This window comes from Haematobia irritans, chromosome 4, assembly GCF_050003625.1.
Source record: "Haematobia irritans isolate KBUSLIRL chromosome 4, ASM5000362v1, whole genome shotgun sequence".
Classification (NCBI taxonomy): domain Eukaryota; kingdom Metazoa; phylum Arthropoda; class Insecta; order Diptera; family Muscidae; genus Haematobia; species Haematobia irritans.
Window position 1 is genome coordinate 201994148 of NC_134400.1, and position 25837 is coordinate 202019984.

At 32.8% G+C, this 25837-nt stretch overlaps 3 protein-coding genes across 4 annotated transcripts; 1 reads left to right on the forward strand and 2 right to left on the reverse strand.

Moving 5' to 3' along the window:
- Positions 1–4535: 4535 nt before the first annotated feature.
- Positions 4536–10518, forward strand: LOC142234453 (RNA-binding protein 45-like). Of its 2 annotated transcripts, none has more exons than XM_075305584.1 (9): positions 4536–4603; positions 4671–5020; positions 5078–5676; positions 5875–5938; positions 5996–6093; positions 6156–6262; positions 6330–6500; positions 9400–9489; positions 9869–10518. In XM_075305584.1, exons 2-8 carry the CDS (start codon positions 4698–4700, stop codon positions 9472–9474), a joined length of 1437 nt encoding a protein of 478 aa, XP_075161699.1. In that variant the 5' UTR covers positions 4536–4603; positions 4671–4697; the 3' UTR covers positions 9475–9489; positions 9869–10518. The 2 variants fall into 2 exon arrangements, with proteins under 2 accessions (XP_075161699.1, XP_075161700.1); XM_075305585.1 differs by having other exon boundaries at positions 4569–4607.
- A 3308-nt stretch (positions 10519–13826) lies between these two features.
- Positions 13827–15334, reverse strand: LOC142235954 (RNA-binding protein 45-like). The gene is made up of 5 exons (XM_075307206.1): positions 15075–15334; positions 14419–15017; positions 14156–14219; positions 14002–14099; positions 13827–13939 (listed from the first exon to the last, which is right to left on the reverse strand). Exons 1-5 carry the CDS (start codon positions 15314–15316, stop codon positions 13827–13829), a joined length of 1116 nt encoding a protein of 371 aa, XP_075163321.1. The 5' UTR covers positions 15317–15334.
- Positions 15335–18145: 2811 nt separating this feature from the next.
- On the reverse strand, positions 18146–19774 carry LOC142234167 (oxysterol-binding protein-related protein 11). The gene is made up of 3 exons (XM_075305245.1): positions 19055–19774; positions 18595–18991; positions 18146–18525 (listed from the first exon to the last, which is right to left on the reverse strand). Exons 1-3 carry the CDS (start codon positions 19140–19142, stop codon positions 18339–18341), a joined length of 672 nt encoding a protein of 223 aa, XP_075161360.1. The 5' UTR covers positions 19143–19774; the 3' UTR covers positions 18146–18338.
- Positions 19775–25837: the final 6063 nt, after the last annotated feature.

Sequence of the window (25837 nt, forward strand, 5' to 3'; positions counted from 1 at the left end):
CGGGGATTCGAACAGCGGACCACACAGTTTGTAAGGATCAAAGAAGTAGCTGATCAATTGCCCAAGGAAAAATAAAATGTTAATTTTGTAATAACAAGCAACAACCACGAACTTAATTCAATATCGCTCCCTGTTAAAGAGCGCTCCAAGCTACTAAACACATATATGTTTATAGGCTATTTCTAAATTAATATATGTTTGCATCCAAGCATATTATATTTAAAAACATTTTATGTCCCAAACATAATATGTTCTAACATATTAACATATATGTCCCAAACATGTTATGCTAGTTTATGAACATTATATGCTTGCACTCAAAAATATTGTGTTTAAAAATTTGTTTTCCAAACATATAATGTTTATAGCCAAACATATGAAAAACAGTCTTTTTCATCCGTGCCCGTGCAACGATGTTCTGGATAGCCCATACAAATGTTGCACCCAGTGCTAAAATAAAACAGCCCTACTAATGTTACAAGAGCCATTTTATCTTTTGTGAAACATCAGACGCAATTAGATTATTATAATTTATTTAAATACAAACGAGTGCTTAAGACTTAGTTATTACGCTTAAAATTGTGAAAGGTATATTGGTGAACAATTTTCGACTTTCCAAATGGAATAAAGTGATAGTTTTCAGATATTTTTCCAGACACGCTGTCTCCATCAAGAATAAACACTGATAGACGCTGGAGCATCAGCCGAATATAGGTTTGGTTAGGTTAAAGTGGCAGCCAGATTTTTTGTCAGGCTCACTTAAACTATTCAGTCCATTGTGATACCACATTAACTAAAAGTACCTATTGCATATGGGCACTTCTAGTTTTAACCGCTGAACCAACACGATTATTTTCTTCTGTTGAGCCGAATATAAGAGAGTTGCAACTTATAAATCAACATAATTCCTTTTTTAAGGCATTATGTCCAATGTGTTTTTATTAATAGGGCTGTTTTCTTTTAGCACTGGATACCCTAAGCCGTGAAGGTTTAAAAGAAAACAGAGTACTCGTTTATCCAGGACATCTCCAAAAATATGCAACACTGTCATCAGCTGTTCAAAAACAATCACAGAAAAGAATTGAAATCTTGCATTTTTAATGTATGAAATGCTCCTATTTGTTGTAAATATTTACTGCTGCGATTATTTATGACACTATACCACTTTGAATTTCATGTTTTTCGATAAATTCGTCACAATAAAGAGCTATTGTGAATCGATGAAGCGTCACTTTATCAAAACACAATCTGGCAAGATCGGCGCGACTTGCACTGATGAGATGTTCTGGATAGAACACCAGTGCAACGATGTTCTGGATAGCCCATACAAATGTTGTATCCAGTGCAAAAAGAAAACAGCCCTAATATAAATGTTATACCTGGACTAATTTATAAAGTTTTATTCAAATTAATAAACATCTAAACAATCGTATTTTACTTTACCACAATCATTATTTTAGAACTATCTTAAAATGCACTTTTACTAATATTTTGAAAGGCACCTAAATTTGCACTCATGCGATACTTCTTATAGTAACTTGACGTGATAATGTTGGCAGGGATGTTGCATCGAGTACTAATAGAAAACAGGCCTAGTGTCATATAAGAGTCTATAACAGCGATCGGAGAATGAAACCGACCCATTCTTATCGGTGGAGGCTGACGGCTAAGCCGTCATAAATTTGTCAAATCGGTGGCGGACAATTATCCATTATAAAACGTTCCATCTAACCAGTTTTCAAAATTGTGGATACATAAATCCTCCAAAAGGTTGTTTTTAGATTTTCGGACGTTGTTTTTCAATAAAAACAATTGTGTTTTAATCTGGCACAGATTGGAAATCAATACCTATTTTCTGACTTGCCACTCGAGTTTTTGGCTAAACACCGAGGTGTACAATCCTTAAATCCAAAAATATCGCTAAATCAGGGTACACTTATAAAGTAGAAGCATAAGCCAGCTGATTATTATTTTTTTTTATTTTTATCACACACACAAGCATAGCAAACCATAACAACAACGCAATTTGACAGAAGGACTGCTGTTAAGCACACACACAAGTAAACCAACCAATAAGAACAACGGAATTAAACAGAAGTTTTACGACCAAGCACACATATACACAAGATAAAAATTGTTTTTTGTTTTACTAATTCTACCTTATAAGTGTACCCTGTCGATAACTGTACACATAAAGAGTATATTCAATAGAAAAATATTATAAATTGATAAAAACAACTCTCTGAATTATGTAAGTCATGTAAAGAAGAATATCCTTTAATCATAAAATAACTATTCATCTATTTCTGTTACCCATCCAAAATAGAAATATAGACAAAAAAACTATATACTTTCACCGAGAACTTTAAGTACTAACTTATTGCAAAATCAAAAAAACCGAAAAAAATTAAATCAAATTATTTGTTAACTACAATAATAACTTTAGTGCAAATTCTCTTAACCTATTACCAAAACAGTAACAACTACAACAGTAATTATTATTATTAATTTATTTAATAGATTTCTTTGTGTATCGCATGTAAAAGAAATATAATAATTTGATGAATGTCATTGAAAACAAAACAAAAAAATACATATAATAAAATTATTATACAGATATAAAAATAAATTTTTTTGGACAAAAAATTTAAAAAATATATATATTGTAATATTTTATATGGATCCTAGAATTGTTAAGCACGTAAGTATATGTAAAGACAGAGTCCCCAAGTAGCGGATTTCAAATTTTTATAAATATTATGAAAATTTTATTCGTTTGCTGGCAAGAAACGAATATTTGTTTGTTGGAAAAATAAACGAACGGACCTATTTTTGAAGTTTGTTTTTGTAATCGAGTCATGCGCCTTCCAGAATATAAGTTTATCCGGACGACAGTGGTCGTGTCGAACATACCTCACGAATAATTTTATGAGCTATTTACCTATAGAACCTGACTGAGAGCGTTATTAAACTTTTAAAACTTACGATGCCACTAAACTTATATATGAATTGAACTCGTAAGCATTTTATGTTCGTAAGCGGGATTATTTTCGTGAGCGTGTTTTTCCGAAATTCGTTACCCACGCACACTCACGAAGATATTATTTTCGTGACTCACGCTCACGCACGACATTTGTTTGGTAAATCACGCACACTCACGTCGTTACCATCAGCGACTCACGCGTGAGTCACGACAATTTCGTGTCACGTGCACACCTCTACCGTCAAATTCAAAAAATGTTGGCAGGGGTGCTATTATCACTGTTTTGAGTCGTACATACTATAAAAAAAAGGGAATTTCTATCTTATGCGGTTTTTGAGAAATTCCAAAAAAAAAAAACTTTGAACTTGATTCCTGTTTCACTTTTTAAGGCCGGTACTCTGTTCGGTTTTCGCGTTGAAACTCCATACAAAACCAAAAAATGCGAAAAATTTGCGAAATTTTTTCCATTTGTGATACTTTGTTTTTTCGTGTTGAAAAACTGACGTTTATAGCACGGCGCCATTTGCAATGTGAATTAAGAAATAATTTATTTATTAAAAACTTTGTGCGGGTTTATAAATCAAACACGGACCATATTTTTGTTCCGAAACTATACAAGGGATCAAAGGAATAGCAGATCAATTGCCCAAGGAAAAATAAAATGTTATTTTGTAAAAACAAGCAACAACCACCAACTTAATCCAATATCGCTCCCTGTAAAATAGCGCTCCAAGCTACCTAAAAAAACGCCGCTTTCTATGTGCGAAATAATGGTTTCCATAAAAATTTTTCGCAAGAATGAACATAGTACCGGCCTTTAGACTTAACGTACTTTGGAATGGAGACATCGATATATTGACCACTTCCACCACCCTCACATTGCACGAACAATTATGATAAAAACATGAAGAAATAAGAAGAAGCATAAACACAAACAATGAAGATGGACGAAAAGTTAGGTATAAAGCCATTTTTTAATAAAAAAATGGAAGAAACAATAAAAATTTCAAGCTGAATTAGCGATCCATCATTAAATTCATTGCAGAATTGCTTGTTTTAATTATGAAAATAAATTTGCTTTTTCTAATGTTTGGCGAACATGCCAAATGGCTCTTCTAACAGTAGTGATGGCAAAATACTTTCATGTACATTTTGTACTTTTTGATATGCTTCCCCCATCACAGTTCGCGATGGTTGTGGTGACATTTACGAGTCTGTGGTAGCGATGAGGATGAAATGGAACTTTGAAATGCTGGCAGGGAATCGATACTGCTGCATGTTTATGTGATCGATAACACATTTACCGATTATTTAGTCATCGCCGACATGTCGTATCGATCCGACACACTGTAAGATTCTTTACAAACACCGACATTCCGTCCGGAATAACTGATAATCTGTAAAGCGCATAAGCTTATAGTCTGAACGGCACATTAAAGAAAATAGGATCATTTGTTTCGCAGACACTACCTATTTGTTTTATGATACGCCCCCAGTATATTTCAGAGTTGTATTTTGGTACCGGCATATATTTGCATTTAAATAATGCAGTCATTTTTAACGCCGTCATTTAAAACATCTCTGGCTTGGAGTAATAAATCAGGATTCAATTCAAAGCTTGTGGGTACATATTTTCCATTTTCGAAAAACAAAATATATTAAATATTACGATTTTAAACGATTAAAGGATAGAAAGAAACAATTTGTTCTTAAAATGTTTGATAATCGCTCTCAATCTCGTGATGGTGGACGTGGCGGTCGTGGTGGTGGTAATGATTCAGTCGATGAACCCCCAATGTCACGACTATTTATCATTTGCAATAAGGCCCACACGGAACAAGATTTTCGTGAAGCATTTTCTAAATATGGGGACATCGAGGATATATGGGTTGTAAAGGACAAACATACTGGTGAAAATAAAGGGGTGACCTACATAAAATATGCCAAAACAAGCCAAGCCGCTAAGGCTCAAGAAGAAATGAATGGACAGTCGATAGGGACATTGGATCGTACACTCAAAGTTTTGGTGGCAGCCAAGTAAGTTTTCTCCAATCGTATGCTTGGTTGTTATTTCATGGGTTTTGTATTTTATAGTCGAAATCAGGGTTGCAGCAAATCGGATAATGAACACGAGAAATATGTCCGTCTTTTCATTGTATGCCCAAAGACGGCCACTGAGGAGGATTTGCGTCACGAATTTAATCAATGGGGCAATGTGGAACACGTTACTTTACTCAAGGACAAACAATCTGGTAATCCCAAAGGATTTGCCTATATTCGTTACACTAGTTTCTATGAAGCTGCCGTTGCATTCGAGAATTGTCCTGCCAAATATAAAGCTGTGTTTGCCGAACCCAAAGATTCTGGACGTTCACTACGTGACAATGGTCGTGATGATAATTCTATGATGGGAGGTGGCCGTGGCAACGGTGGCGGTGGTGGCAACAATTTCGGTGGTGGCTTTGGCAGTATGGGAGGTGGAGGCGGCTTTAACTCTGGTGGGGGCAATTTCAATAATTTTGGCAATCTCTCATGTAACAAAGAAATGGCCCAATTCTTACGCCTTCAAAATGTCAATACACCTACTCCGTCTTGTTTGGAGGTCATTGTCAGTAATTGCGTCAACCAGGATCAGTTATGGCGATTGTTTGATATAATCCCTGGTTTGGATAATTGCAAAATTACCAGAGAATGTAAGTTAATTGAATTTTTTCCGGAAGTAATTTATGCGTATAATGTTAAGATATAGTTTATATTTCCCCTGGAAATTATAAAACACAATTTCTTTGGAGGATTTACAACGCTGATATAGCTCCATATTTTAGCTTCTCGTACAAGTCATTTTATTGCCTCGAATCTGTATTCAAATCCATGTAATATTTTTCTTTCAGGTGGTCCACGCACAAATGAAGCCATTGTAGTCTATGACAGTCCAGAAGCAGCCATATATGCCAAGTAATTCATTTAGTTGGAGGAAAAATGTTTTTATTTAAAATTCTTTTTTATTTTCAGAGATAAACTTCATGGTTTGGAATATCCTGCCGGTGAACGTATTATTGTAAAGGTATCTGGTATGAGTGCATCACGTATTGATACTTCTTTTATTGAAAGTAAGTTGTACAGAGTCCTAAACAATTAAAAAACTAGCTAACACACCTCTGATCTATTATAGAACGTACAAAAATGGATTCCATTTGTAGTGTACCATTACCACCAATGGAACCCTTAGCACCAAAGGATGCCCAAGTAGCAAAACGTTTATTTATAGTTTTGACAGCGGTATGACAATTATTTTGATGGTAGTATGATAGAGCACCTTTCTAATTGTTTTGTAATTTTCTTGTAGAATGTTCCCATTTCTATTTTGAAGAATGTATTCTCTTGCTGGCGAGGTTTAATGGATGTCTATTTTTTGCCCAATAAGAATTGTGGTTATGTTAAATATGCTGATAAAAATTCTGCTCTAAGTGCTATGCAGACATTACATGGCTCGGAAATATGTGGCACTAGAATAAAGGTAAGCATTATAGGGATAGAAGGTTGGAAAATGTTCTTTTCGACTAATGGACTTTTTGTCAAAAAAAATTTGAAATCTACTTTTGGCAATTTTTTCTTTTTGTTTTTTTTTTTTTTTTTTTTTTTGAAAATTGACTTTTAGTGTTGACTAAAAGTCAATTTTCAAAAATTTTAAGAAATCGACTTCCAAATTATTCCAAAATTCATAAAGATTGAAATAAAATTTTATAAAAAAGAATTACTTGATTAGTTAATTAAATCAAATCATACAAAAATTTATTGGGTAAATTAATTGTTTAATTGGACCAATTGTTTTTTTTTTTTTTTTTAATTGATGTGGTGATTGAAGCAACAATTATTTTTTCTGTGTAGAATTAAATTTGATTTGTCCGCATTTTTTCACAAAAATTTATTGAGTAAATTATTTTTTTTTTTTTTAATGACGTCGTGATTGAAGCAAATTTCAATTAAAAATTGATCGGATCAAATAATTCCTAGATTTCATATTTTTATGTTAGCCTGATAACAATGCAGGCTGGTGTTCTTCGTCCAAATTAATTACTTTACATATCATAACAAATTAATACGAACTTATTGGACATGAATGTTAAGGAATTTATTTTTTCTATGTAAAATTAAATAGGCATTGTCCGCTTTTTCCGATTTTTTCTACACATTTTTTGAAGGTTAGCCTCAATATGATTCTTAAGCTCGGTTGCCACGTACCAAAAATAATGTACCAAAATTGAAGAAATTTTTACCAACAATCTTTACTCTAAAGTTGTTGATCAAATTTTTCTGGTTAGTAAAAAAATGTTTTTTTTTTTCGAAAAAAAAGTTTTATATTGAAATTATAGAAAATTTTGTTAAAATTTTATTTCTATAGAAAATTGTGTCTAAATTTTATTTCTATAGAAAATTTTGTCAAAATTTTATTGCTATAGAAAATTTTGTCAAAATTGTATTTCTATAGAAAATTTTGTCAAAATTTTATTTCTATAGAATTTTTTTTTCCAAATTTTATTTCCATAGAATATTTTGTCAAAATTTTATTTCCATAAAAATTTTTGTCAAAATTTTATTCCTATAGAAAATTTTGTCAAAATTTTATTGCTATAGAAAATTTTCTCAAAATTTTATTTCCATAAAAAATGTTTTCAAAATTTTATTTCTATAGAAAATTTTGTCAAAAGTTTATTTCTATAGAACATTTTGTCAAAATTTTATTTCTATAGAAAATTTTGTCAAAATTTTATTTCTATAGAAAATTTTGTCAAAATTTTATTTCTATAGAAAATTTGGCAAAATTTTATTTCTATAGAAAATTTTGTCAAAAGTTTATTTCTATAGAAAATTTTGTCAAAAGTTTATTTCTATAGAACATTTTGTCAAAATTTTATTTCTATAGAAAATTTTGTCAAAATTTTATTTCTATAGAAAATTTTGTCAAACATTTATTTCTATAGAAAATTTTGTCAAAAGTTTATTTCTATAGAAAATTTTGTCAAAATTTTATTTCTATAGAAAAATTTTTCAAAATTTTATTTCTATAGAAAATTTTGTTAAAATTTTATTTCTATAGAAAATTTTGTTAAAATTTTATTTCTATAGAAAATTTTGTTAAAATTTTATTTCTATAGAAAATTGTGTCTAAATTTAATTTCTATAGAAAATTTTGTCTAAATTTAATTTCTATAGAAAATTTTGTCAAAATTTTATTTCTATAGAAAATTTTGTCAAAATTTTATTTCTATAGAATTTTTTTTGTTTTTCAAAATTTTCCATTGAAAATTTTGTCAACATTTTATTTCCATTGAAAATATTGTAAAAATTTTATTCCTATAGAAAATTTTCTCAAAATTTTATTCCTATAGAAAATTTTCTCAAAATTTTATTCCTATAGAAAATTTTCTCAATATTTTATTTCTATAAAAAATTTTGTCAAAATGTTATAGTTATAGATTTGTTTTTTCAATTTTTTTTTTTTTAATTTTATTTCCATAGAAAATTTTTTCAAACTTTTCTATAGAAAATTTTGTCACAAATTTATTTCTATAGCACATTTTGTTAAAATTTTATTTCTATAGAAAATTTTGTCAAAATTTTATTTTTATAGGAAATTTTATCCAAATTTTATTTCTATAGAAAGTTTTGTCAAAATTTTATTTATTTCAGAGAAAATTTTGTCAAAATTTTATTTTTATAGAAAATTTTTCATAATTTTATTCCTATAGAAAATTTTGTTAATATTTTATTTCTATAAAAAATTTTGTCAAAATTTTATTTCTATAGAAAATTTTGTTAAAATTTTGATGTATTCGGGTTTTGTAACTACACCCGAAGAAATTTGTTAGTAGGGACAGCAGAAAAGTCTGCTAAAACAGCAGAAAGTCTGCTGAAAAAGGGACAGCAGTCACTGTTTGCTGAAATAGCAAACATTTCCTGCTATTTTTTAAGCTCGATTACACTAAAACAGGTTTTATTTTGGCAAAATGTCAACATAGGAGCTATCCTAACAGAATTAACACAATATTGTATGAATATCTATAGTATTTGACCAAAAATCTGAATATTTATCGAATTGAGGCATAACAGCAAACAAAATGTTTGCTGATCGTATTTAGGAGCTTGTAAGTATATTACAGAGCAAAAATGTACCAAAAACTACTTTTGGTTCTTAAATATGCTTTGGGGAAAATTTTATAACCTAAAAATTGTTGTTTTTGGCAGACTTTTTTCTATGAGTGTATAAGAAATCAATTTTGGCCAACATCATAAATTCTCAATTTTAAAAAAATTCAAATGCTTTTTGACAAAAAAAGTCGATTAGAGGATTTTACATTTTTGTACCCCTAATAGGCAAATGAGTAACTCACAATATTTCTCCCTTATTTTGCCAGGTCTTAGAAGCAGAGGAGCGTGATCGTAATAACGATGATGATGGCAATCGAAAACGTATGCGTCGTAGTAATTAAATGTCATCCATTGTGGTAAGTGAATATAGATATTCAAATATAGTTTTTTTTTTATGCTATAAAATATTTTGCAATGTATATAAAAGCGTGGTGGTAAGTAAACAAAAATTTGTGTGTAAGTAATATCATCCCACTAAAAAAAACATCAAGAAACCACATCAAAATCTCTCTTCACAGACATGGATTTTAACGCTTGACTTCCCCCTTTTTTAGGTTATCACGAAAACCTAATGCTTATATTTTTCATTGAATTTTGTTTTCAATATTAAAAAAAAATCATATTTTGTACCTATTTACAGAGACATTACTATATATATTCTACTACACTAGTAGCTACTTTACCATACAGTTGGCAAACATAGATACAAGATATTTTTATTTTCTATTTTCACAGACATCACGGACAACTGAAAACTAGAAAATGAATAAGGACATATTGAACACAGTGACTGAACTGAACATTTAATAAGGACGTTTATGAATATTTATGAACTGACAGCTACTGGCATAACTAAATAAAGAACGGAACGGAACGCAAGCAAGGACATTATGTATCGGAAATTTTTGGACCTATTCTCTCAATGTATAATTATATAAATATGAACATAATTTTTTTTTCCACCATCCTCCTCCTCCCCCTCTAATCATTTTATAATATATGTATATATACACGACATCTACTTGCTGAAGATGTTACAGCAGCGACTATGTGCTTATTAAAAATATGACCCATTTTTTAGACTTCTACTATATAACCAAAAAACAAAAAAAAAAAACACAAATATATTTATACATATAAATGAAACACGATGATGTTTTACGATAAAAGCAAATGGTGTGCAATATTTTGCTTGTAAAAATTATAATGATCTATTTAATGTATTTTTATTTATTTCCATATACTATATATTTATATAAAAAAGTATGAAATTATAGACAATCGGTAGCAATCGATTTTTTTCAGGAGAACAATGAATGAGTGGATCTCTAAGTATTATGGAAGAACTGGGTTTAAATAAATACAATTTCGAAACATCACTTAAATATGCTATTTTTCATTTATTAAACTGGATACAGGTAAGAATTATTATCCTTACCTCTTAAAAAGAAGGCTACGAAAAGGTCTCCAAAGCCAATTAAATTTTATTTTAATTCCTGATAATTGGTTGATGTAGATATTTTTTCCCATTTTTTTTTCTTGGTTTTAATTATTTCTTGCTTACTCGAACGATATGAACGAAGTGAAATGTGAAAATTAAAAGTTTTCGAATTTCTCACAAAATATGTAAATTTTAAAATTAATAAATTTTACTTAAATTGTGTCCGTCTTGAACTAGGTATAGCGCTAAGGATATTATTACAAATTTGGTGATGAAAAAATATCACCAACAATTTTCCAACTAAAAAGTAAATTGAAGCTGAAAACTTTTTCAATTGAAAAACTAATTGATACAATTAACTTTTTAGCAAAAATAAAATTTTGACAAAATTTTCTACAAAAATAAAATTTTGACAAAATTTTCTATAGAAATATAATTTTGACAAAATTTTCTATAGAAATAAAATTTTGACAAAATTTTCTATAGAAATAAAATTTTGCAAAAAATTTCAATAATAATACAATTTTCACAAAAATTTCTATAGAAATAAAATTTCAACAAAATTTTCTGTAGAAATAAAATTATTATTAAAATTTTGCAAAAAAGTCTATAGAAAAAAATTTAAAAAATTTTCTATAGAAATACAATTTTGACAAAATTTTGTATAGAAATAACATTTTGACAAATTTTCGAAAAACAAAATATATTAAATAACAAGTAAGGAAAGTCTAAAGTCGGACGGGGCCGACTATATTGTACCCTGCACCACTTTGTAGATCTAAATTTTCGATACCATATCACATCCGTCAAATTTTTTGGGGGGCTATATATAAAGGTTTGTCCCAAATACATACATTTAAATATCACTCGATCTGGACAAAATTTGATAGACTTCTACAAAATCTTAGACACAAAATTTAAGTCGGCTAATGCACTAGGGTGGAACACAATGTTAGGAAAAAAATATGGGAAACATTTAAATCTGAAGCAATTTTAAGGAAACTTCGCAAAAGTTTATTTATGATTTATCGATCGATATATATGTATTAGAAGTTTAGGAAAATTAGAGTCATTTTTACAACTTTTCGACTAAGCAGTGGCGATTTTACAAGGAAAATGTAGGTATTTTGACCATTTTTGTCGAAATCGGAAAAACATATATATGGGAGCTATATCTAAATCTGAACCGATTCCAACCAAATTTGGCACGCATAGCTACAATGCTAATTCTACTCTCTGTGCAAAATTTCAACTAAATCGGAGCAAAAAATTGGCCTCTGTGGTCTTAGTTGTGTAAATCGGCCTAAAGCTATATATGGCAGCTATATATAAATCTGAACCGATTTCAACCAAATTTGGCACGCATAGCTACAATGCTAATTCTACTCAATGTGCAAAATTTCAATTAAATCGGAGTAAAAGATTGGCCACTGTGGTCATATGAGTGTAAATCGGGTGAACGATATATATGGGAGATATTTCTAAATCTGAACCGATTTCAACCAATTTTGGCACGCATAGCTACAATGCTAATTCTACTCCCTGTACAAAATGCCAACTGAATCGGAGCAAAAAATTGGCCTCTGTGGTCATATGAGTGTAAATCGGGCGAAAGCTATATATGGGAGATATATCTAAATCTGAACCAATTTTATCCAAATTTGGCACGCATAGCTACAATGCTAATTCTACACCCTGTGCAAAATTTCAACTAAATCGGAGTTAAAATTGGTCTCTGTGGTCATATGAGTGTAAATCGGGCGAAAGCTATATATGGGAGCTATATATAAATCTGAACCGATTTCAACCAAATTTGGCACGCATAACTACAATGCTAATTCTACTCAATGTGCAAAATTTCAATTAAATCGGAGTAAAAGATTGGCCACTGTGGTCATATGAGTGTAAATCGGGCGAACGATATATATGGGATATCTAAATCTGAACCGATTTCAATAAAATTTGGCACACTTGACTATAGTACTAATTGTTCTTCTTGTGCAAACTTTTAAGCAAATTAGGGTAAAACTCTGGCTTCTGGGGCCATATAAGTCCATATCGGGCGAAATATATATATGGGAGCTATATCTAAATATGAACCGATTTCAATAAAATTTGGCACACTTGACTACACTACTAATTGTACCCCTAGTGCAAAATGTCAACCAAATTGGGGTAAAATTCTGGCTTCTGGGTCCGTATTAGTCCATATCGGGCGAAAAATATATGTGGGGTCTATATCTAAATCTGAACCGATTTCAATAAAATTTGACACACTTGACTATAGTACTAATTGTTCTTCTTGTGCGAAATTTTAAGCAAATTAGGGTAAAACTCTGGCTTCTGGGGCCATATAAGTCCATATCGGGCGAAATATATATATGGGAGCTATATCTAAATCTGAACCGATTTCTTCCAAAATCAATAGGTATATATTCTGAGCCAAAACACATACTTGTGCCAAATTTGAAGTCGATTGGAATAAAATTGCGACCTAGACTTTGATTACAAAAATGTGTTCACGGACAGACGGACATGACTATATCGACTCAGGAGCCCACCCTGAGCATTTTTGCCAAACACACAATATGTCTATCTCGTCTCCTTCTGGGTGTTGCAAACATATGCACTAACTTATAATACCCTGTTCCACAGTGTGGCGCAGGGTATAAAAAAAGAAAATTCCACTCTTCGAGTTTTGAAAAAAAATGGAAAAGTCAAATTTTAGATTACCACCACACATTTGTGATCTATAAATGTCATTGGCATGTATGCAGGAAACATTTTCGAATAAAATATACCCTTTATCCTTTCCCTTGTAGTTACCATAAAAATAAATTAAATATCGATATTGACCAAAAACAAAAATTCAATTTTAGTCAACACTAAAAGTCAATTTTCAAAAAAAAAAAAAAAAACAAAACAAAAAAATGCCAAAAGTAGATTTCAATTTTTTTTTTGACAAAAAGTCCATTAGTCGAAAAGAACATTTTCCAACCTTCTATCCCTATAATGCTTACCTTTATTCTAGTGCCACATATTTCCGAGCCATGTAATGTCTGCATAGCACTTAGAGCAGAATTTTTATCAGCATATTTAACATAACCACAATTCTTATTGGGCAAAAAATAGACATCCATTAAACCTCGCCAGCAAGAGAATACATTCTTCAAAATAGAAATGGGAACATTCTACAAGAAAATTACAAAACAATTAGAAAGGTGCTCTATCATACTACCATCAAAATAATTGTCATAGCGCTGTCAAAACTATAAATAAACGTTTTGCTACTTGGGCATCCTTTGGTGCTAAGGGTTCCATTGGTGGTAATGGTACACTACAAATGGAATCCATTTTTGTACGTTCTATAATAGATCAGAGGTGTGTTAGCTAGTTTTTTAATTGTTTAGGACTCTGTACAACTTACTTTCAATAAAAGAAGTATCAATACGTGATGCACTCATACCAGATACCTTTACAATAATACGTTCACCGGCAGGATATTCCAAACCATGAAGTTTATCTCTGAAAATAAAAAAGAATTTTAAATAAAAACATTTTTCCCCAACTAAATGAATTACTTGGCATATATGGCTGCTTCTGGACTGTCATAGACTACAATGGCTTCATTTGTGCGTGGACCACCTGAAAGAAAAATATTACATGGATTTGAATACAGATTCGAGGCAATAAAATGACTTGTACGAGAAGCTAAAATATGGAGCTATATCAGCGTTGTAAATCCTCCAAAGAAATTGTGTTTTATAATTTCCAGGGGAAATATAAACTATATCTTAACATTATACGCATAAATTACTTCCGGAAAAAAATTCAATTAACTTACATTCTCTGGTAATTTTGCAATTATCCAAACCAGGGATTATATCAAACAATCGCCATAACTGATCCTGGTTGACGCAATTACTGACAATGACCTCCAAACAAGACGGAGTAGGTGTATTGACATTTTGAAGGCGTAAGAATTGGGCCATTTCTTTGTTACATGAGAGATTGCCAAAATTATTGAAATTGCCCCCACCAGAGTTAAAGCCGCCTCCACCTCCCATACTGCCAAAGCCACCACCGAAATTGTTGCCACCACCGCCACCGTTGCCACGGCCACCTCCCATCATAGAATTATCATCACGACCATTGTCACGTAGTGAACGTCCAGAATCTTTGGGTTCGGCAAACACAGCTTTATATTTGGCAGGACAATTCTCGAATGCAACGGCAGCTTCATAGAAACTGGTGTAACGAATATAGGCAAATCCTTTGGGATTACCAGATTGTTTGTCCTTGAGTAAAGTAACGTGTTCCACATTGCCCCATTGATTAAATTCGTGACGCAAATCCTCCTCAGTGGCCGTCTTTGGGCATACAATGAAAAGACGGACATATTTCTCGTGTTCATTATCCGATTTGCTGCAACCCTGATTTCGACTATAAAATACAAAACCCATGAAATAACAACCAAGCATACGATTGGAGAAAACTTACTTGGCTGCCACCAAAACTTTGAGTGTACGATCCAATGTCCCTATCGACTGCCCATTCATTTCTTCTTGAGCCTTAGCGGCTTGGCTTGTTTTGGCATATTTTATGTAGGTCACCCCTTTATTTTCACCAGTATGTTTGTCCTTTACAACCCATATATCCTCGATGTCCCCATATTTAGAAAATGCTTCACGAAAATCTTGTTCCGTGTGGGCCTTATTGCAAATGATAAATAGTCGTGACATTGGGGGTTCATCGACTGAATCATTGATTGAGAGCGATTATCAAACATTTTAAGAACAAATTGTTTCTTTTTATCCTTTAATCCTTTAAAATCGTAATATTTAATCGTAATCGTAATATTTAATATTTTGTTTTTCGAAAATTTGTCAAAATGTTATTTCTATAGAAAATTTTGTCAAAATGTTATTTCTATAGAAAATTTTGTCAAAATTTTATTTCTATAGAAAATTTTGTCAAATTTTTACAAAATTTTCTATAGAAATAAAGTTTTGACAAACTTTTCTATAGAAATAAAATGTTGACAACATCTTCTATAGAAATAAAATGTTGACAAAATTTTCTATAGAAATAAAATTTTGACAAAAGTTTCTATAGAAATAAAATTTTGACAAAATTTTCTATAGAAATAAAATGTTGGCAAAATTTTCTATAGAAATAAAATTTTGACAAAATTTTCTATAGAAATAAAAATTTAACAAAATTTTCTGTAGACATAAAATTTTGTCAAAATGTTTTATAGAAATAAAATTTTATTTGTTGTTTTGATCTCAGCTTTAAAACCATTGTGTTGACTAAACTACAAGAGTAGTTTAACCAACAGAGGAAAATAATGTTTGTCAAATTTATTTGGGCAAAGCCCTATAGACTTCAAGATGGTTGGATGGACGCACGTTTCGGAATCACCACATTCCTCATCAGCATCCTCTACTTGCAGCAAAACTATCAACCAATTATCAGAATAAATTCAGGCAGTTCACTAAACCCATGTTGAACCACACTTGAACCTTCCGAAAAAAGGTTTATGATAGCCGGCTTATGCCGAAATACATTCATACAAACATTTCTCTTTTCCTTTGCCACCATCAAATCATCGATTTGAGTGCATTTGGCTGGGTTTAATTTGAGTGTGCTTCCTCTTACTTCATTCGTGTTTTGTTTTTTTGTTTTTGTTTTTTTTTTTAATTTTCTATAGAAATTAAACTTTGAGAAAATTTTCTATAGATATAAAATTTTGACAAAATATGGTATAGCAATAAAATTTTGACAAAATTTTCTATAGAAATAAAATGTTTACAAAATTTTCTATAGAAATAAAACTTTGACCAAGTTTTCTATAGAAATAAAATTTTGACAAAATTTTCTATAGAAATAAAATTTTGACAAAATTTTCTATAAAAATAAAATTTTGACAAAATTTTCTATAGAAATAAAATTTTGACAAAATTTTCTATAGAAATAAAATTTTGACAAAATTTTCTATAGAAATACAATTTTGACAAAATTTTCTATAGAAATAAAATTTTGACAAAATTTTCTATAGAAATAAAATTTTGACAAAATTTTCTATAGAAATAAAATTTTGACAAAATTTTGTATAGAAATAAAATGTTGACAAAATTTTGTATAGAAATAAAATGTTGACAAAGTTTTGTATAGAAATAAAATTTCGACAAAATTTTCTATAGAAATAAAATTTTGGCAAAATGTTATATAGAAATAAAATTTTGACAAAATTTTCTATAGAAATAAAACTTTGAGACAATTTTCTATAGATATAAAATTTTGACAAAATATGGTAAAGCAATAAAATTTTGACAAAATTTTCTATAGAAATAAAAATTTGACAAAAATTTCTGTAGAAATAAAATTTTGACAACATTTTCTATAGAAACAAAATTTTGGCAAAATTTTCTATAGAAATAAAAATTTGACAAAAATTTTCTTTAGAAATACAATTTTGACAAAATTTTCTATAGAAATAGGGAGCCACCGTGGTGCAATGGTTAGCATGCCCGCCTTGCATACACAAGGTCGTGGCTTCGACCGAACACCAAAAAGTTTTTCAGCGGTGGATTATCCTACTTCAGTAGGATAATCCATTTCTCTAAGTGGTTTAACTGCAATGTGGAACGCCGTTCGGACTCGGCTATAAAAAGGAGGTCTCTTGTCATTGAGATTAACATGTAATCGGGCAGCACTCAGTGATAAGAGAGAAGTTCACCAATGTGGTACCACAATGGACTGAATAGTCTAAGTGAGCCTGATACATCGAGCTGCCACCTAAACTAACCTTCTATAGAAATAAAATTTTAACAAAAATTTCTATAGAAATAAAATTGTGACAAAATTTCCAATAGAAATAAAATTTTGACAAAATTTTCTATAGAAAAAAATTTTGACAAATTTTTCTATAGAAATAAAATTTTGACAAACTTTTCTATAGAAATAAAATTTTGACAAAACTTTCTATAGACATAAACTTTTGTAGATTTTTTCCAGAGCGATATAAGAGTCCAGTCTACGGCCGTGCTTTAAGACATTTTCCTGTGGACAGAGTCCAAAGTGTGATATCCCAGGAGACAAAAGTGGCAGGCCTTCGGCCGGTATTTAAGACTTTCTATAATAGACAGATTTGTGTATCAAAATCGTTTTGCTTATAGCAAATATTCCTTTGCTTCCACCATAAGAAATGGTGTGAATAATTTTCCCACCCCAGAGGAAAAATGTTCGCCCTCAGCCCTTTATCTGAAACTAAGAACATACTCTAAATAAGTAGGCAATTTCATAATTTGTTTATTTTTAAATTTCTGCAATAGACACAAAATTGTTCGTTAGTACATTTGTATAAACTTGTCAAATAATTACGCGCTTAAAGCGTATTGCTTTTTGGATTAAAACGGAATGGTTATTTGGGATTTTAGGAGGCTATTTTCGTGGTGATGGTGGTATACAAGAATTTTGTTATTGTTGTAAATTGTGAGCATATCAACTGTACAAGATAATTATTATTATTGTAGAGGAAGAAAAATATTAAGAATAACTGTGCAATATTATGAGATAAGAGATATTTAGGGAGAAAAAAAGAAAATAATAAACATTGAATAAATTTAACAGTAAACACAATAAATCAATGTAAATTAGTCATTTGGTCAAAAATTGACCCCTATCCATCTTTGATGTGAAGAATAAAGTTTCGATTGGGGGGTAACTTTGCCCTTTCCATATCCCCTCAAACAATTACATCTAATTAACGCTAGTAGTCTCAGAATGCTGAGTATTTATTTCTTGGTGGCGTTGTAAGAGACTCAGGCACTGATGAAGGCATTGTGTACTTGCGGTGGATATTGCTTTCAATAATAGAAGATCAGGATCTGTTGGTGAAAAAGTTTCACATTCAATATTTTCAATGGCACGAGCCAAGGATGCATTGCTGAAAGGGGAAAACAAATATATAATTAAAAAAAAAGAAAGTCTGCCTTTGTACATATAATTTAGTTACCATTGTTCAGTCAAATATAGAGCCTGTCTAGCTGATGCCATGGCATCTGATGCTGCCAACAATTCTCGCGGTGGCAAAGGTGTTGAATTACTTATATCCATGGCTTTGGTATGGCTCTCGACCACAGCTCTTAGGCCATCCACCCATTCTTGACGAGCTCTTGCATCGGCAGCTCTTAATTTTATAGTATCACCGGAAGCACATCCAATTGAAAAGGTACGTGAATCTTCATCGCTAGGGCAAACTACAGCTCCCGCCAAATGAACTTGACCCCGAGGTGAACTGCTAAGGACATGGGCCGGTGGTGGAACATCATCACCAGCAGAAGTGCTATCAGATAAATAGTAACTTAGAATACCGCTTTGGGGATCCACGGTAAACCACCTGTATTGCCAACCTGCAATATAAAGAGCAAAGGATTAAACAAGTCCAAATCAAATTGCTCCTCACATTCTCTTACCTTTCATGACATTCGTGTATTTGCATAACAATCCATTTAGCTGATGACGTACTCCTTGATTTAATACCTTATTTAGATTTGATTCCATTGTTCTACCTCCGCCGTCGCCGCTGCTGTCGTTGAAATAAGACCCTTCAGTTGTTGAGTTAACGTCGAGATGATGATATGATGTTGAAACTCTTTGCGCCTCTTCGATAAATACGCTCGGATTGGAACTATTGTTCTTCCCTCCGACCGTATTATCAAGTTTAGTTGACGCCAAATGTAAATCCGTGGCCGTTGGTTCTCTTACTTGTTCGTGGTCACCTGGAATTTGTGTCTTTTTTCGAGATTTATTCTTTCGATGTTGCAAACTGGATTTTATTTTACGAAGAATGTTTGCTAATTTTCCTTGACCACAACACTTGGAAATATGTCAAATGATTGGGTATCTTTGGTAAAGCAGCCTGCTGCAATATATGAATCAAATAACACTTGGTCCTATGTTGTTATTTCTACTATATGACCAGCTTCAATTATTTCTAGGCAACCACTGGTGTTAGCTCTTTAAACAATTGCTGATATCCTCCGTTTTTAGCAAAGATTTGTTATTCAAAACCAAGAAGAAGAAAACTAAAAATGCTCATCTATTGGACACACAATGACAATTTGCATAATTGAAAAAATATATATGAATTTTATTTAGCGCTAACAATTTGTTTGTTTTCCACTATTTGATCCAATAAAGTGCATTAAAATATACATTGGATTTGACACTTGGAATATAGCAAAAGGAAAATGTATGAATCAGCTGATAATTAAGAGCTACCAATTTGATTACTCTTACTTTGCGAGTACCAATTATTAATGTAAACAGTAGACATGTTTTATGCAAACATGGTATTGAATTCGCTCAGGCTGCAGAAATCTCGCTAACTTCCAAAAGAAACAAGCTATCGACTTGAGACTTTGTAGAAGTAGTGGCAGTGGTGCCAATGTAGTGCTTTTTGATTTTCAGAAAGCACCAAATTAGCTTTTTAGTGCCTTTTCAAAGAAAAAACCAACCAACTTCCCTGCCAACATTTTTTGAATTTGACGGTGCTTCTGAGAATCCCCATCGCGTCGAAAACAATCGTATACGACATCCAAAACTCATCGGAAAAGCGCCGTCACTATTGAGAAGTTGTACCACGCCAAGTTACTACAAAAAAGTGTCACATGCGTGCAATTATTAGGTGACTTTTTTAATAAATTTAGAACGACGCCTATAAGTGCCCCTTCAAACAATCAGAAAAAGTGCTTTTTAAGACAGTTGTAAAAGAATCATTGTGGTCAAATAAAACACGATTGTTTAGATGTTTATTAATTTGATTATACATTTATAAATTCTTATAAATATAACATTTATACCACTATCACAACATATTTAAAATAATTTTTTTTCATTAATAATAGAATGATGTTGATTTATAAGTGGCAAGTTATATGTTGCAGCGTCTATTAGCCACCAATATACCCTTTACTATTTTAAGCGGAATAACTATGTTTTCAGCACATCATTATCGATTTTATTTAAATAAATTATAAGAAGCTAGTTGCGCTTGGTGTTTCATGCGCTTTACAGACTATCAGTTATTCCGGACGGAATGTCGGTGTTTGTAAAGAATCTTACAGTGTGTCGGATCGATACGACTTGTCGGCGATGACTAAATAATCGGTTAATGTGTTATCGATCCCATAAACATGCAGCAGTATCGAATATGACCTCGAACTTAACTTATATGTGCACAATATATGGGATATGTTCGAGGATGAAATTGAACTTTGAAATGCTGGCAGAGAGGTTTTGTGGTGAGAACTGGTATTTTATAATTTAGTTTTGGTGCTTTTTGGCGTCACTGAGTAGTGGTTATTATTGTAAGTTGAATGGTATTGCAAATGGAATCACGAATCACGTTTAGATATAGTCCCCATATAAACCGACCCCCCAGATTTGATTTCCGTAGCCTCTTTGAGAACCAAATTTTGCCCAATCTGGCTGAAATTTGGTACCTGATGTAAGAATATGTTCTCTAGCAACCGTACAAAAACTGGTCCAAATCAGCTCATAATTATATAATTCGTTAGCCATATAAAGCTGATCCAGAGAAGTGCTGCGGAAACACCCTGTCGTAGTTCAGTTGGCAGGATGATGACACGTCCGTATGTTATCCGAATGTTGGTGTCCACACTGGCTGTGCAGAATTGCTGCAGAATGCAAAGCCAATAGAGGCCTATAAAAATATATTACATCATAACACAGTTGAGATCGATTATACCAAGTATAGAGGAGTGGAGAGAGAGAGGGACGCATACAATTTGGAGACCTGAATATTTATACGGAGTGCTCGAAAATGGATGAGGACACTGGCAGTGGTATCTACTGCGAAGAGATGGGAATCAGGGATTCATACAAAATGGATGGCGGTGCTGGTTACCTGGACATAATGGAATAATGGGAAATGAGGAGGCGGATGTGCTGGCTAAAGAATGCCCCCGCGGGACGAACAACATCGTTACAGATGTCTTCCCCCCGTTATCTTTATATACTTGGGAGCCACCGTGGTGCAATGGTTAGCATGGCCGCCTTGCATAACAAGATCGTGGGTTAGATTCTTGCTTCGACCTAAAGGTAAGTACTATGTTCGCTTTTCGAGTTGAAATTTTCGCGGTTACTTTATTAAAACAGATCAATATAAAGCAGATAAATTAATTCATTGATGCACATCTTGGTCTTCTAAATTTCGGCAGACATTACGGGAATATGTTTGTTTTCATTTATAATTTTGATTATTTCAGGAAAAGTAATCGCGAAAATAAAGTGTTTCTCAACTCGAACACCGAACATAGTACTCACCTTAACACCAAAAAGTTTTTTCAGCGGTGGATTATCCCACCTCAATAATGCTTATGACATTTCTGAGTGTTTCAAAGCGTGTTTTCACAGCAATGTGGAACGCCGTTCGGACTCGGCTGTAAAAAGGAGGTCCCTTGTCATGAAATCGGGCAGCACTCAGTGATGTGGTATCACAATGAACTGAATAGTCTAAGTGAGCCTGATACATCGGGCTGCCACCTAAACTACAGGATCAATGTCAGATACGATGATTTATGGAAGGAACGTTGGCCTTCCTCCGCGTCCTGCGAGGAAACCAAACTGATATGGGACGATAAGAGCCGTAAGAACTTTGATCTTCTGAGGGCGACTCACAGAGATGATCCGAGAGCATTGATAGCAAAAGAACGTAACTTATCGACACGCCTGCTACTATTACCTATTGAACGTTTTTCACAAATCAACAACAGCCATGACGACAAGTTACGTAAACTAGAAAATGACATAAAACTCTGATATTCCTCAGTTCTGTTCAGTTGTAAGTACTTAATTAGTCATCTTACAATAAGCATCATAACAGGACACAACACACTTGGAAAACACATGGTAAGGTTTGGCTTAATGATTGACGATATTTGTAAATGGTGTCTGGACCCAGACACAACAGAAGACTCCTAACATTTTATGTGCCAGGGTCCAGCATTATCTTTTAGAAGAAACAAGAAACTGTGCTCCTTTTTCTTTCAGCGTAAAACGGATATACAGAACTAAAACCTGAAGGACATACTTGCATTCAGCAACGCCTCGGGGTGGAAGCCCTAGGAAGCTCTTTCTCGCCTGCAAACTCAAATGATTGATGAGGACGAGGAAGAACAACTATAGGGCTGTTTTCTTTTTGTACTGGATACAACATTTGTATGGGCTATCCAGAACATCGTTGCACTGGTGTTCTATCCAGAACAGTGCTGCCGCTAGTGAAAAATTGAGTGAAGTAGATTTTGGAAAAAAGTGGAGTAGATTGAATAAAATTGAAGTAGCATACATTTTTGAAAACAAAACAATAGAATTCATTTTATTATTCCCTCCACCATAGGATGGCATGACATTTGTCATTCCGTTTGTAACACATCGATATATTGCTCTAAGACCCCATAAAGTATATATATTCCGGGTCGTGGTGAAATTCTGAATCGATCTGAGCATGTCCGTCCGTCTGTTGAAATCACGCTAACTTCCGAACGAAAGAAGCTATCGACTTGAAACTTGGCACACGTAGTTGTTATTGATGTAGGTGGGATGGTATTGCAAATGGGCCATATCGGTCCACTTTTACGTATAGCCCCCATATAAACGGACCCCCAAATTTGGCTTGCGGGGACTCTAAGAGAAGCAAATTTCATCCGATCCAGCTGAAATTTGGTACATGGTTTCAGCATATGATCTCTAACAACCATGCAAAAATTGGTCCACATCGCTCCATAATTATATATAGCCCCCATATAAACTGATCCCCCGATTTGACTTGCGGAGCCTCTAAGAGAACCAAATTTCATCCGATCCGGCATGAACCAAATTTCATCCGATCCGGTACATGGTGTAAGTATATGGTCTCTAACAACTATGCAAAAATTGGTCCACATCGGTTAATAATTCAGTGATTAAAACCGCTATGTTAATCGTAATTAAAGGAATAGGAAAAACAATTAGGTAATATCGGGAAAATTTTAAAAATTTGAAGCAGGACAAAAAGTGAAGCAGATTTTTGGAAGAAGTAGTGTCGAAGTAAATTTTGTGAAAATGAAGCAAAATACTTCGATTGAAGTAGTAGCGGCAGCACTGATCCAGAACATCTCATCAGTGCAAGTCGCGCCGATCTTGCCAGATTGTGTTTTGATAAAGTGACGCTTCATCGATTCACAATAGCACTTTATTGTGACTAATTTATCGAAAAACATGAAATTCAAAGTGGTATAGTGTCATAAATAATCGTAGCGGTAAATATTTATTACTAATTGGAGCATTTCATACATTAAAAATGCAAGATTTCACTTCTTTTCTGTGATTGTTTTTGAACAGCTGATGACAGTGTTGCATATTTTTGGAGATGTCCTGGATAAACGAGTACTCTGTTTTCTTTTAGTCCTTCACGGCTTAGGGTATCCAGTGCTAAAAGAAAACAGCCCTTATGAGGAAACACAATGGATCAATATGGTATAAGTGGGAACCCGCCCTTTTGCTACGGGCTGGTTTCATCCTCCATAACCTAACCTAACCTCATACACAAATATTGAGTAAATAAATTAATATCCCGCTCCCCAGCCGAAAGAATAGAGTAGTGATTATATAACTAGCAATGAAATAAGTAAAATCAATCACTTTAAAATTCATAAGAATTTCGTAGAATACCATACCAAGTGCGTATTCAATAGTTGAGTAATTCGTCCAAGAGCCTTGCAGTTTAGGTTGAACTAGCCATATATTCCATGAGTTTGAGACGAAATGGAAGTGTAGTTGATGTTATAAAACAATAGGAGATTGCTATAATCAACAAATCCCTTATGCGCTTTACAGACTATCAGTTATTCCGGACGGAATGTCGGTGTTTGTAAAGAATCTTACAGTGTGTCGGACCGATACGATACTTGTCGGCGATGACTAAATAATCGGTAAATGTGTTATCGATCCCATAAAAATGCAACAGTATCGATTATGCCTTCGGATTTAACTTATATTGTGCACAATATATGGGATTTGTTCGACACGAGCATTGTCGTCCGGAATAACTGATAGTCTGTAAAGCCCATTAAACGAACATTTAAAAATGCGGAATTGGAATCTCTACGCCTTACATTATATACAGAGCGTACAATTACATTGACAATGCGCCTCAGCTTGGAAAAGTGTTGCAAGATAGTTCTAGAAATAACCTCTAGTCCATATAATACTTGAGACATCAATAGAGCATGAGTCAATCTAATTTTAACAGGTAGAAACGAAAATAAATTTGTCCCACAAAATTCTGTGCACTGTTTCCCAAACTCTACCTGTCCATCTAACAATCGGAACCGATCCGATTGGACCAAAATGGCAACGCTGATAACGAATATTTTAGATGTAGTGGGGATTCCAAGGAGTTAAACTAAAAAATATGTTGAGGGTCAAGAAGTTTTCAAATTATATTCAAAGTTAATTATTTGCTAACATACATGAATGGATGTTGAATATAGGTATGTCTTCAATGCTTGTGCATTTGAAAAAGTATGATTTTTATACCCACCACCATAGAATGGTGACGGGGGTATAATAAGTTTGTCATTCCGTTTGTAACGCATCGAAATATCGATTTCCGACTATATAAAGTATATATATTCTTGATCAGGGAGAAATTCTAAGACGATATAACGATGTCCGTCTGTCCGTCTGTCTGTCTGTCTGTCTGTCTGTCTGTCTGTTGTAATCACGCTACAGACTTCAATAATGAAGCAATCGTGCTGAAATTTTGCACAAGCTCGTCTTTTGTCTGCAGGCAGGTCAAGTTCGAAGATGGGCTATATCGGTCCAGGTTTTGATATAGTCCCCATATAAACCGACCTCCCGATTTGGGGTCTTGGGCTTATAGAAATCGTAGTTTTTATCCAATTTGCCTGAAATTTGAAATCTGGAGGTATTTTATGACCATAAAGGGATGTGCCAAAAATGGTGAGTATCGGTCCACGTTTTAGTATAGCCCCCATATAGACCGATCTCCCGATTTTACTTCTTGGGCTTATAGGAACCGCAGTTTTTATTCAATTTACCTGAAATTTGAAATCTAGAGGTATTGTAGGACCACAAATACGTGTGCCAAAAATTGTGAGTATCGGTCCATATTTTGGTATAGCCCCCATATAGACCGATCTCCCGATTTTACTTCTTGGGTTTATAGAAAC

What these genes read in the sequence shown, in the direction of transcription:
- LOC142234453 (XM_075305584.1), top strand. Translation starts at nt 4,698, where the DNA reads ATGTTTGATAATCGCTCTCAATCTCGTGATGGTGGACGTGGCGGTCGT. An exon ending in TGATACTTCTTTTATTGAAA is followed by an intron (nt 6,094 to 6,155) that starts GTAAGTTGTACA and finishes GATCTATTATAG; the next exon opens with AACGTACAAAAATGGATTCC. An exon ending in TATTTATAGTTTTGACAGCG is followed by an intron (nt 6,263 to 6,329) that starts GTATGACAATTA and finishes ATTTTCTTGTAG; the next exon opens with AATGTTCCCATTTCTATTTT.
- LOC142235954 (XM_075307206.1), bottom strand. Translation starts at nt 15,316, where the DNA reads ATGTCACGACTATTTATCATTTGCAATAAGGCCCACACGGAACAAGAT. An exon ending in GAAGCAGCCATATATGCCAA is followed by an intron (nt 14,100 to 14,155) that starts GTAATTCATTTA and finishes TTTTATTTTCAG; the next exon opens with AGATAAACTTCATGGTTTGG. An exon ending in TGATACTTCTTTTATTGAAA is followed by an intron (nt 13,940 to 14,001) that starts GTAAGTTGTACA and finishes GATCTATTATAG; the next exon opens with AACGTACAAAAATGGATTCC.
- LOC142234167 (XM_075305245.1), bottom strand. Translation starts at nt 19,142, where the DNA reads ATGGAATCAAATCTAAATAAGGTATTAAATCAAGGAGTACGTCATCAG. An exon ending in ATACACGAATGTCATGAAAG is followed by an intron (nt 18,992 to 19,054) that starts GTAAGAGAATGT and finishes TTTATATTGCAG; the next exon opens with GTTGGCAATACAGGTGGTTT. An exon ending in CTATATTTGACTGAACAATG is followed by an intron (nt 18,526 to 18,594) that starts GTAACTAAATTA and finishes TTCCCCTTTCAG; the next exon opens with CAATGCATCCTTGGCTCGTG.